The sequence below is a fragment of the Eimeria maxima genome, genomic scaffold (assembly GCF_000499605.1).
Source record: "Eimeria maxima Weybridge genomic scaffold, Emw_scaff1057, whole genome shotgun sequence".
NCBI classification, from domain to species: domain Eukaryota; phylum Apicomplexa; class Conoidasida; order Eucoccidiorida; family Eimeriidae; genus Eimeria; species Eimeria maxima.
In genome coordinates, this window is record NW_013564098.1 from 1 (window position 1) to 12,309 (window position 12,309).

General features: G+C 54.4%; 2 protein-coding genes across 2 annotated transcripts; one reads left to right on the forward strand and one right to left on the reverse strand.

Moving 5' to 3' along the window:
• Nucleotides 1-15: 15 nt before the first annotated feature.
• EMWEY_00047890 (SNF2 family N-terminal domain-containing protein, putative) lies at nt 16-3,290 on the reverse strand (the record flags this gene model as incomplete). Its single annotated transcript, XM_013479321.1, has 4 exons — nt 16-504; nt 1,034-1,443; nt 1,668-1,927; nt 2,234-3,290. Coding segments are annotated over 4 exons (2,216 nt in total), but the record flags the coding sequence as incomplete, so codon positions are not given.
• A 4,188-nt stretch (nt 3,291-7,478) lies between these two features.
• Nucleotides 7,479-11,815, forward strand: EMWEY_00047900 (hypothetical protein, conserved; the record flags this gene model as incomplete). Its single annotated transcript, XM_013479322.1, has 5 exons — nt 7,479-8,277; nt 8,379-10,288; nt 10,455-10,949; nt 11,080-11,303; nt 11,560-11,815. 5 exons carry the CDS (start codon nt 7,479-7,481, stop codon nt 11,813-11,815), a joined length of 3,684 nt encoding a protein of 1,227 aa, XP_013334776.1.
• Nucleotides 11,816-12,309: the final 494 nt, after the last annotated feature.

Below are 12,309 nucleotides of genomic sequence, written 5' to 3' on the forward strand. Positions count from 1 at the left end.
TAATATATAGCTCACTTAAGAATCTCGCTAAGAGGCATATCTGCCTCGTTCATGAGGTCCTCTGCGCCCGCTTCAGACTCCTCTTCGCTTGAGTGAATATCTTGGTCAAGCTGTAAATCCTCTTCATCTCTTTCTTTGATTAAAGCAGCAATGTTTTCGCCGCCTTCTGCTAAACCCTCCTCGTCCTCTTCCGGAGTCTGGCCTTCTTGCTGCTGTTGCTCCTTCTGAAGATTTTCAAACTGCTCCAGCACCCGGCGACTGGCCGCTCGGCGGGGTCGCGTACTGTTGCGTGGGGTAGGAGGCTGGGGCTCAGCTTCTGTTTCTGCCACTTCCTCTGCTGCTTCTGCTGCCTCCGGTGCTGGTACTGGTTCTGCTGCCGGTGTGGTTTCTTCTGGTGTTGGCTCCTCCGCATTTGACGAAGCTTCAGCGTCATCATCCTCTTGGCTTCCGGTCTCGTCTCTGCCCCGTTGGCGGAAGTCCGCAACGCTGGAGTAGCCGTAGCGCCTGGACACAAGGAAATAAGCGAAAGCACCATAGCGACAGCAGCAAAACGAGGACACAGAGATGGATACCGCAGCAATGTACCATGAATACAGCAACAAAGGCACCAAATGCAGGAAGAATGCTGCTGCAATATAATATATATGAAGGCAGCCGCACAAACCAGCAAAAGGGCATGAGGACGAAAGACCAGTAAAAGGACCACCAACCCCCCGCCAAAGCGTGCAACAACAAGTCCAATCGGTGGAAAAGAGACTCGCGGAAACATTCGATCCCGCCTTCCCAAAAGAAGAACGGAGGTGAATCACACCCGCAGAGGAGGCAATAAAGTGCTGTATCATCTACATACATTAGGCTTATGTAGATCCGGAGAAATGACATACGGATTACAACAACCAAGAGAAACGCAGCAACGGGTGGTCACATACAGAAGAGAGGAACCGTGAAGCGGTCATACATATAGACATGACCTAGAGGACAGAAAAAAACAGAAGCGAAACAGCTATATAGTAGAGGAAAGCGTTCGCCATACTTCAGCAGTTCTTCTAGCGGTTCCTCTGCTTCTTTCTCCAGGTCGCCTGCCTCGTCACCTTCTTTCACGTTGTCTGCTCCCGACTCTTCTTCCCTCTCCATCTCAGCATCAAGCTCCATGTCTTCCGCCTCCTGCTTCTCCGCTTGTTTTCCTGATGCTTCAAAGTCCTCATCTTCACCTGGTGCTGCTGCTGCTGCTGCTCCTTTCGCCTTGCCTGTTTCGTCACCGTCTCTTGAGGCCTCTTTTGAGCCCCGAGGTGACTGCAATCGTCGTCGATGCCGTTGCTGCTGTTGCGGCTGCTTTTCCTCCTGTTCCTGCTGCTGTGCATGTTGCGTACTTTCTTCATGAGTCGTTTCACCGTCAGGGGTCCCACCCAAGCAACTTCCCCCGTAAAGTCCCTCATCTTGCGCCTGAACAACGCATACACCGCAGGCCGCTAAGTCCCATATCGAACCAAAACCCCTGCGCCACAAACCAAGAGGTTTAACGACAATCACATGACAACGGACTCAAATATATCTACAAAGGCATGCACATGCAGCAGAAGGGAGGACACTTTTAAGTAGATGATTCGACAGCGACAGCAACCCATCTTTAGGTACTACTGCTGTTGCTTGTACTGTTGCTGCTGTACCCTTCTAATGCCTCCTGCAATGGCCCTGGAGACTTTCAACGCCTTCTTGACGAATCGATCGAAGTTTTTCTCCTTCTGCTGCTGCAGTTGCGACTGCAGAGATCTCTTCTGGTCCTCCCAGACTACACGTTCAACTTTTAACCAAAAAGCAGCAACCCCACCACTCAACACTTTTGCCTGCTGCCGCCACTGGCGCTCCATCTCCTCCTGCTTCTGCCCCTGCCGCTTCGGCTGACCCTCCACCTTACGTTTGCACAAACCTGCAAAAAATGGAACAATTCAAACACGGAAACCTGCTGTTGTTGTTGCGGTTCCGGTTCCTGTCATTGCTACTCTAGCTGCCGTTGTTTTCGCTGTTGAAGCAGCAGCAGTACGATCAAACTTCGCCCTCTAACAATGTGGCGCCTTAAACAAAAGTAGCAGCAGGAACAAAAGGAGGGGCACAAATAACTGCGACGGCGAATCCAGCAGCAGGAGCATCAATATGCCCAGCCAAGTAAACGGCAGCAGCCGACTCAGCAGGGATAGCAGCACTTGCAGCAAACGAATGCAAGCTTGCTGATTACCTGCGACATTCCTAAAATTCTTCTTTTTCTCCTTGTGTTCGTCGTCAACCAAATCTTGGAACTTTGTCATCTCGTACAGGATGGTGTCTCCGTGCAGTGGCTGCTGTTGCTGTTGCTGTAGCACAGCAGCAACATCAGCTCCTGCTGCTGCAGCAGCAGCAGCAGCCTCCAAGCACGCTGCTCCGCACAGGCATTTGTGGGGTTCCTTTTGCTGCTGAACAGTAGGGCCCTTCCCCATCTGCGCCTGGACGCGGTTGAGCTCCTCCTGTAGCTCCTTCAGCTTTGCTGTCAAAGCCAACTCCTCCTTTCCGGCCTCTGTAACATACCTCCCTCCTAGCCGTCGGAGAAACAAACGCATTTCAATCTTCTTGGGATGCAGTGTTGCTGCTACTGCTGCCGCTTCAGCAGAAGCTGATCCATAGGGCAGAGGCTCACTCGCTGCACCGGCGGCAACCTGCCGCTCACGCAGCGGAGGAGGCACTCGCTTTGTCACGTCTACGGAAGCAGCATACACGCAGCTCTTGCGCTGCTGCAGCTGCTGCTGCTGCTCCGTATGCTGCTGCTGCTGAGGGGCTTCGGGAGGCTCTACAGCCACGGAGATACCCATGTGCCGTTGCTGGTCTTGTAGGTACGGGTGCTCGTTAGGCTGATGGAGTGTAGCTGGGCTTGGCTGCACATGGTGGGGCTGGAGCTGCTGCTGCATGTGCTGATGCTGCTGCATGTGCTGCTGCTGCTGCATGTGCTGCTGCTGCTGCAGCTGCTGCAGCTGCAGCTGCTGCAGCTGCTGCAGCGGTTGAAAGGAGTGTTCATTCGGGAGCATAGCCTCTTGAGGAGGTCTGCTATGCGGAAATCCATACTCTTGCTGCTGCTGGCGCTGCGCTTGCTGTGGCTGCAGCTGCTGCTGCACGTGTTGCTGCTGCAGCTGCTGCTGCACGCGTTGCTGCTGCAGCTTGTGCTGCACGTGTTGTTGCTGCAGCTGCTGTTTCTGGGTGTGTTGCTGCTGCCAAAAAGCTGCTGCCTCCGCGCTGCGCTGCACGTGCTGCTGCGGCTGTTGCATGTCTCCTCCTACAGACCCGCCGCTGGCCCTCCCCAGACAGCAGCATGCGTCGTGTGCAGATAGTTGTTATCCCTCTAGGGTATATGTAAAACAATGCCGAACGAGAAGCAGAGGGAAGCAGGGGCCTGCTGCTGCTGCCGTTGCAACTGCATCGGCAGCACTGGGGGCCCCAGCAAACAACTTTTCAAAGCACTATGCTGCTCTCTTGGGATAAAAGGAGCCGGGAGTCTTGGTATTTGATTTGGGGCTTAAAACCAGCCGGTGGAAGTAGGAGGGTTTATTGTTTACAGTATAGGGTTTAGGGTTTGCAGCATCTGGGGGCCTCCTTTGTCTGAGCGCGACAGCTGCTACCTCGTACTAGAGGAGAAAGACAGCAGCAGAACTAGAAGAACAAAAGAAAAGTCTTTATACCAGATCTATATTCTAAAATATCATTATAACAACAACAAGCTTGGGGGCTTTCCTTGGGTCCGCCGCCTCCCACTGTGGAGGAGCAGTGAGTGAGTGGCTACACAGGACTTGCATCATCACACTTCTATACAGACATTGATGCTACATGCTGCTGGTATGAAGCACCATAAATATCCTTAGAAGTAATTATTGAAACAAACGGCACCAGGTCAAAATAGGAGCACGACAACGCGCCGGAGAAATTAAGAAGAAGATCATACTTGCTTACAGCTGTGTGCGATGCACTTGGGGGGCCTCCCATTAGAGAGACTCCACTCCCGTAGTACCTCTGTATCGACACTTACTGCACCATAGTTTCTAGATAGACGGAAGAGTCTGTAAGCCCGCACTTCCTCTCCTGCTGCCATTTAAAACACGCCTCGGATTTGCTGGAGCATTGCAGCTCCCTCCTTACGGTTACAAGAACCACACTGCGGCGTCATGCTTAAATGTTGTCATTAGAAGTATCCATTATCGAGGGTAGGTTTCTCTGTTTGGGGCTAAGGCAATGGTAAACTATTGCAAGCACTGCTGGTGCAAGCAGCAAGAGGGCTTATGCAGTGTGCCAGCACGTGGGCTTGCAGCAGGGGCTTCTGCGAGGTGGGTTGCACCTGCGAAATGCAACATGCTCTCCATATATGACTCTTGTGCAGCTCACCACGGCCCTTTGCTCGCGGGTACTCGTTGCATTTGCAACGTTGTCTGATGGTTGGAATATTCAGAGACGAAGGGAAGTGCTAACCCCTTCCACGTAACACTAGGCTTCCTATTGTATAATACCAATAAGTAGGAGGGGTGCGGTGCACGAAAAAAGGTGACGATAAGACGGCCAGATAGTCTGTCCCGTCTTATCTAGATAATGAAAGTTGATCAGGGCCTGCCCTACGGTGGCTAGTTGCATTGGAATAATTGCACAGCCCGCAGGTTTACCCGACAACGTTTGCCGAGCAAACGCAAATTGCTGAAAATGCATAAACCGTTGCCGGCTGGGCGAATATGAGGCTACTGTTATTTTGGAATGGAGGTGTTGCTTCTGTGCGGAGAAGCCGAATAGTGGACCGACTGCTGAATCATCTAGGCGGTCAAGCCGCTTGCCAAAATGGAAATACCTGCTTAAACGTGGCTTTGTCACGGCAGTTAATCTCTGTACGCATCAGTTACCTCCCTACCTTCTTCTTCTACGGGGACAAAGAAGGAGCCAAAGACAGCGACAAAACACAAACAAGGCGAAATACTGGTATCCACTGAGCAGAAAATGCCGTATTTTCACATGCTTCGTTGCGACTCTGTACCGCTGCCTTTTTAACAGTTCGTCCCGTTACCTCTCGCGCCATCTTCAGGATTCTGGGTTTGCTTGCTGCTTACACACAAAGTTTGGGACTCGGTGAGAAGTGAGCCTAATTCGGTGTATGTGGCATCCAGAAGTTGACAGGCTCCCGTATCTGCCGGGGTTATTTAGTTCGCTGAAGACGCCCCAGTTCAGCTGTTGCCAGTCCTGCATTTTTTTTAGGCTCAACTGGAAGGACACCCCTGAAATTGAGTTTAGACGAAGATTACCGTGGCTGTGTGCGTTCATATCTCCTTTTCTTTGCGCTATGCTTATGCTGGTGTGTGTACGGCGAGGCGGTTGCACCTGTGTACCACCCTGGTTATTGTGAACCAACTTCAGCGCCGTTCAATAGCCTGATGTATTCCCACCAAATCCAATTGTATAAAGCGTTGGTAAATGGGGTTCAAGGAGAAATTTGGACGGCACAATCGAATACGCACAAAGCGTACCAAGAGGAAGTGGGGCCATTTGGGTAGCCAAACAGCAACAATCGCCCAATAGTTATGCGAATCCCAACCTTAGGATCCATGATGTCTGCAGCTGCTGCCGGCGCAAGGGTGCTCTGTACAAGTGAGGAATAGCTTCGAGCAAACGGACCGCAGATATCCATCCATTCAGCTTGCCTTTCTCCCGGTTATTTGACGTAATATTGGTCTCTTTGGCATGTACGAACTGTTTCACGTGTGTTTAAGAGCTTAGCCTCCTTCCAAGTGTGGCTTGTCATCAAGACGTTGCTGACCTTTTGTGGCAAGGCATGGAAGTATTTCGGTGGTTCCATGAACCATTTTAGAAAAACACCATAAACCGTTTAATGGGATCTCCATGAATATGAGGCTACTTCGAGACTGCCGAAGCGTGGCAATGCATGCCAACGCGAAGAACCGAGAATTGACAGCTAAAGATGCTGCCAAGCGTAAAATGAGCTTCTCCGTTCCTTTAGATCGCCTACGCGCTTTTTTGTTGTTGATGTAAATCTACCAACAGCACCTGCGTTGAAACTTGCAACTAAAACTCGTTTTTGGTGGTGTCTGGACTGGTCTTCCTCTGCTTTCTGCACACATTCATGTGCTGGTGCGAGCTGCGTGGGAAAGTGTAATGCTGCGGACGTGCGTGGCTTCCTTCTGGCACCTCATGCACCTCGGCAACTCACTGCGCCTCTCGGAGTAGTTACCCAGCACGTCGCAGGTGCTGTGGATGCTGCTGCTCATTCCGACGGACCACAGGGACTCAAGAAATCGTTATTGACGTGTGTCTACATTTCGGCAGGTGCAATCAGGAAGTTAAAGGGCCAGATTGTGTAGTCCAGCTTGCGAGTATTGGCATGAAATGCGCTGTTGCGCCTGTTATCGGGATGGATTGGAACATGGCCGGACGCATACACGAAGTCGAGTGATGAATAATATTGATCCCTGCAGGCTGTCATGCTGATTGTCGTTCGGTCGTGTCGCGAATATCTGTGCAGCGGATCAATCACCAGGAGTTGCGAGAGATGAAGAGGCCGCCATAAGTTCCAAACGCTCTTTGCTGCAGCTCAAGGGTGCAAGACAATCCCACACCCAAGCACCAACACGCCGTCTTGAGGTGTCTTTACGAACACTGTAGAACTCTTGAAGCCTCCTGACTGCTTGCCATGTGTCTACTAGGGCCGCGCATGAGTCAATGCGCCCTCTCAAGACCGTGTACCCAACTCTGCCCAGATCATGTTTGAGTCCCCCCTACAGCAGCTGTAGATGCTTGGGTTGTTGGGCTCAGGAGGCCTGTACACTGTGGAGGGAGGCCAGATGTTTCTACAAAACTACTATGTATAGTGTTCTGGCTATACTGCAGCTAGCTGTAGCCCTCGGACAAGATCGAGGACACGCTTCTCGGCATCCCTCTGAGCCCGGTGAGTCCCCACCTCTGTCGTGTTTCTTCTGCAAGGGACACAGGCATATGTCATGTGTATTCTTTTCTGTTTAAAGATTGTATAAGATTTGCTTTGAGACGCCTCCTGAAGTTGTGTTTTCTTTTCTGCCTCAGCAACCAAGCAGCCACCGTGGTGGGGGGGCCTGGTAGGGTGACTGGTTGCGCGGCTGCGCAGATGCTTAAGGTCCTTAAACTGCTCTTTTGCTCTTTAAATGCCAAATTTAAAACGGTGCTTTATTTGTCAGCTCGATAACAACTTTTTTGAGAATATGAGTGGGTTTGTGGGGCTGGCTGTGTGCTGCAGGGCTGCAGGAGCAGCAGCAGCAGCAGCAGCAGCGGGGCACCTCATGCAGCAGCAGCTGCTGCTGTTGCTGGCGCACGACCTGCGCAGCAAGAGAGGCATCAGAACTGCGTGCGATCTCTACTGCAAAACCTGTTTGTTGCGAGCGTTTCCTTTTTTTGAATAAACAAGGTTAGACGCTGTCTTAGATAGTTGGAGTACAATGGCGAGGGGGGGTGCAGCCTTATCGAGTGAACCTGCCACCACACCAGCGGCAGCAGCTGCTGCGGCGGCGGCTTCTGCTGGCGGTGCTGCTGCTAGCTCTACAGCTCTCGCGTCTCCGTCGGGGGCTTCTCAGGGGCCCTCTAGTGCAAAGACCAGGGCCTCTTCAGAGCAAACAGAACAGTGGGCTGGCAGAGGGCGCAAGGAGGGCCCCCATGCTACTGCTGCGAGGCCATCAGGAGCTCGGGGGGGGGCCCGCGGCGCGCCACAGTGGAAGGCGAAGAACTCCGCTCCATCGTCATCGCAACAGCAGCAACAGCAGTCTACAGCCGCCACAACGGCAGCAGGCGGCGGTGCACAGAAGGCGCCTCCTGCTGCTTCCTTGTCAGACCCACGTGTCGCTTCACATCTCTCCCTTGTGAGAGACATCCGCATGACCTTCCCTTCAGATGATGTGCGTTCTGCTTCTCCAAGAACCGCCAGCATGGTGGAGTCTGTTCACCCCGTCTTAGAGTGCTACAACTACAGCAAACAAGATGTTCTCCAGCTTGTTCGCCGGTTGCAGCACCGAGAGGATCTCATACACAGCGAAGTCGCGAGGGTGATCGAGGAGAGCACTGGACATGAACAGGGTTCCTGGAAGATGGTCGGAAAAAAGCAGCAGCAACAGCCGCAGCAGACAGGACCCAGACAGCAAACCAGAGGCTATAGGCAGGGCAGAGACGGCAGGGGCTTCGAAGGACGTAGACAACAGCAACGCGGACAAGGCAGGCGCACATATTCGGAGAGGAGACAGAACGGTGGGCAATTGCAACTGCAGCAGCAACAAGAAAGTTGCAGCAACACGGAAGTTGCAGCAAGAAGGAAGTTGTTTCATGCGTTATTGTGTTGCTATGCGCAGCGAGAGACCAGGAGAACAAAGGATCGTCCCAGGCTCAAGGTGAGGGAAACGCAGAGACGCAGCAGCTTCAATCTCAAGGTCAGGAGCAGCAGCAGCATGATGAAGAACAGCAGCAACAGCAGTGTGCCGAGGGGATCTCTGCTGCAAGCGGTGTGAAGCAGGAGCAGCAGCAGCAACGCAGCCCATCGGCTCCTAAGACAGATGCCGCATCTCAGCCTCCAGCAGCTCCAGCAGCCCCGGCGGCTGCAGCAGAAGCAACAGCAGCACAGCCAAGGACTTGGGCCGCTCGCCTGATCCGGCCGGCGCCACAGCCGCAGCCGCCAGCTGCAGCAGCTCCAGCAGCTGCAGAACTGTCAAAGAGTGCAGGCGCAACACAAGCAGCAGCGCAAGCAGCACCGGCAGCAGCGCAAGCAGCACCGGCACCAGCAGCATCATCAGCACCAGCAGCATCATCAGCACCAGCACCAGCAGCAACAACAGCACCAGCAAGCCCCAAGCCAACAACAGCAGATGCTGCACACAGAGGCAGACGCACTCCGTGTGCCCCGTCGCCGCGTTCGCATTCTCCTGCGCCTGCTGCTGCTGCTACCGAGCAGCAGCAGCAGGAGCAGCAGCACAGTCAGGCTTTGCTTCCGCCGAGTGCCAGCTCAGCTGCTCCTTCGTCGTCCTCCGCTAAGCGGGAGGTGTCTCCTATTGCTGTTCAGGGGCGATCCAGGAGCCCGTCTCCAGCGCCAGCTAGCGCAGCAGCAACGGCAGCTTCACCAGCAGAAGCGGCGCCGCCGAGTCCACCGCACTCCCCGAAGCCGCAGTCGCCAGAAGCAGCACCGGCAGAAGCAGCAGCGGTGCCTTCTGTAACAGTGACGCCAGCAGAACCGGTTGTGATGCCTGCTAGGTTTAGAGGGGCCTCCAACTTCGGCTCTAAGGCGTTGGTCTTTGGGTCGGTCTCCTCTTCGTTCGAGCCCTTCCATGCTGCTACACAGCAACAACCGCAGCAGCAACGGCAGCAGCAACAGCCGCAGCCACAGCAACAGCAGGCCGCTGCGCCGGAGCCGCAGCAGCCACAGCAGCAGCAGCAGACGCAGCCTGGGGGAGGGTACGACGCGTCCGCAGGTGCCATCTACCTGCCGCAGCAGCAGGAGCAGCAGCAACAGGATATGGACCGCATCTTCGAAATTGAAGCAGCACAGCGGAAGGCTGCTCAGAAACAGCAGCAGCAGCAACAGCAGCTACTGCAACAGCACCAGACGGACCCAGGCCAGAAAGCCGTTGGTCGCTCATGTGTTGAACCGCAGCAGCAGCACATGCAGCAACAACAGCAGCACATGCAACAGCAACAGCAGCACATGCAGCAGCAACAGGAACAGAGACTACACCACGACCGTCAGCAGCAGCGGCGGGGGCAGCAGCAGCAGCACCACTACGGGCAGCAGCAGCCGCACCACTATGGGCAACAGCAGCAGCAGCAGCACCACCAGCAGCCGCAGCACTACGGGCAGCAGCAGGCCGGGCGAGGGAGCTGGGGAGATGCCAACGGCTTCAATCGCAGCGTGGGACCTTTAATGCAGCAGCAGCAACAACAGCAGCAGCAGCAAGGCAAGCAGCAACCTCCCCCGCCGCCGTCGGGAGGTTCTTTGGACGGCTCCGCTCACCAGCAGCGGCAGCAGCGCGATGAGATGAAGCAACAGCAGCAGCACTACAACAGTGGCAAGGCCACCCCTGGGCAACAGCAGCAGCAGGCTGCAGCAGCAGCAGCTTACAACAACTCACACGCCTTCACGCCTCCTCCTGGCCTGGCGCCTAACCTCACGGGGCAGCCGGCAGCAGCAGCAGCAGCATACAGCTATCCCAACTACCACGGGCTTACAACGTATCCCCAGTACAATAGCGTCTACTATGGGCACGGCAATCTTGTGGGTTTCTTTGTTTCATTCTCTTTTCCTAACGGTGCCTCTGTTGTTGCTGCTGCTTATGCGAGTTCCTCATGTGCTGGTTTGATGCTGCTGCTGCATCTGCTGGATCTTGGATCTTGGGTGTATGCTGCTTTTTCTGTGCTTGTTTGTGCTGCTGTTTTTGCAGTTGCCGCACTACGGGATTATGGGGGGCCCCTATGGTGCCAAGGGAGGCCCGGGAGCCCTCCCCCAGGGATACATGCACAACTATCCTCCTTACACACACCAGGATTCTTTCGACGATGCTGCAGCGGCAACCGCAGCAGGAGGGGCCCCAACGGAGATGTACGCAGGTGCAGCAGCAGCAGGTACAGCACCCGCTGGTGCCGCTGGTGCAGCAACTGCGCCTCAGACCCCTGGAGTTGTCCTCGCTCCTGCAGCAACAGGCGCAGCAGGAGCAGCAGGTGCTGGAGTAACGGGCCCGCAGCAGCACCAGCAGCACGCTGCAGCAGCTCCGGCCGGAGCGGCGGCAGCAGGACAAGGCGTCTCAACCTTTTACAACCCCAGTCTTCATGTGGCGGGTGTTGCTGCAGCAAACCCCTACCCTGCAGCCTCAGCCTCTGCCACTGCTGCTGCGCCTCCAGGATTTTCAGGCAGCAGCTTCCAACACCCGCAGCTAAAGGTTAGTTAATGCAGAGCTGCTGCTGCTGGCCTTGTTCATTTGTGGGTGTGCTGCTGCTCGTGCATGGCGTCTGTTTTATAGAGGATAATGTGGCTGCTTCATTTCGATGTTTTTGGTGGTGCTTCTTCAGGTCGGGACCCCGCCTGCCAGCGGCAATGCGGGAGGAGCGCAGTATCACTACAGCAGCGCCAGTAGCGGGGCTCCCCCTGCCAGCAGCAGCAGCTCCGGGGGCCCTATTGGGGGTAGGGCTGAGCAGCAGCACCAGCAGCAGCCGCAGCAGGGACAGTTGAACAGCAACTCGGTCGTGTCCACTCAATATGGAAAGAACAGCAATTTCAAGCAGCAGCAGCAGCTGTAAGTTTTTGTTGCGGGTCACTGCATGTAGATCTGTGTTTTGGGGTTGTGCGGATTACGTTTTGGGGGGCAACTGGGAGCTGTACCCAGGGCATGTCGTGCCAGCAGCAGCAGGGGCAGTATACACGAATATGCTGAGACTGTGTGCAACAACAGAGGCGCTGATTGCGTGCTAAGTGTGCGGTTTGGGCATTTCTGTGCTGGTGGGTGTTTCCTAGGCGTTTCTTTTGTATGTATGTTGCTTTTGTTGTTGCAGGAGCAGCAGTTACCACCGCGGGGGTAGCAGCAGCAGCGCGGACCAGCAACAGCAGCAGCAGCAACAGCAGCAGCAGGCTGCGGTGGCTGCTGCTGCCGGGGGGTACTACAACTACAACGCGTACACACACTACTCTCAGCCTCCTGGGCTTGCCAGCAACTTTTACCAGACTTCTTATCAGCAGCAGAACCAGAACTACTCCAACCAGGGGCGCCAGACCTATGGCAGTTATTCGAACCCCTCAATGTGGAGTTAGAAGAGTTAGCTGTAAAATTAAGGAGATAGATCAACAGGACGAATATCTTGTCCCTCCTCGCTACTACTCGGCGAACACCGCCGCCGCAGGGAATGCGGATGGCTGCGGGAGCAGCAGACGTGCTGCTGCAGGTGCCGCTGCTGCTGCTGCTGCTTTAGGGGGTCGGAGAGCCAGAGAAGGTTTGCTTGGGGACTTTTAAGCACTTTGCGCCCACTTTGCGCCCAACTGTGCAACCGCCTTTCTTTTTTGCTTTTAAGTCAACTGTAAAGGACTCAGCTGACAGTGTGTATACACCCCACAGTGGATGTACACAACAGAAGACGTACGCTTCACCGCGTAGTGTACGTAGGCCAACATTGGTCGTAATTTTAGTAGCTGCAGCCAGTGGAGCAGGCGCTATGTGATGTAGCGGTCCGCGTCTGGTTTGGCCTACGCCTCTAATACCGAGTAGGGCAACTTCTTTATATATATATATATATATATATATATATATA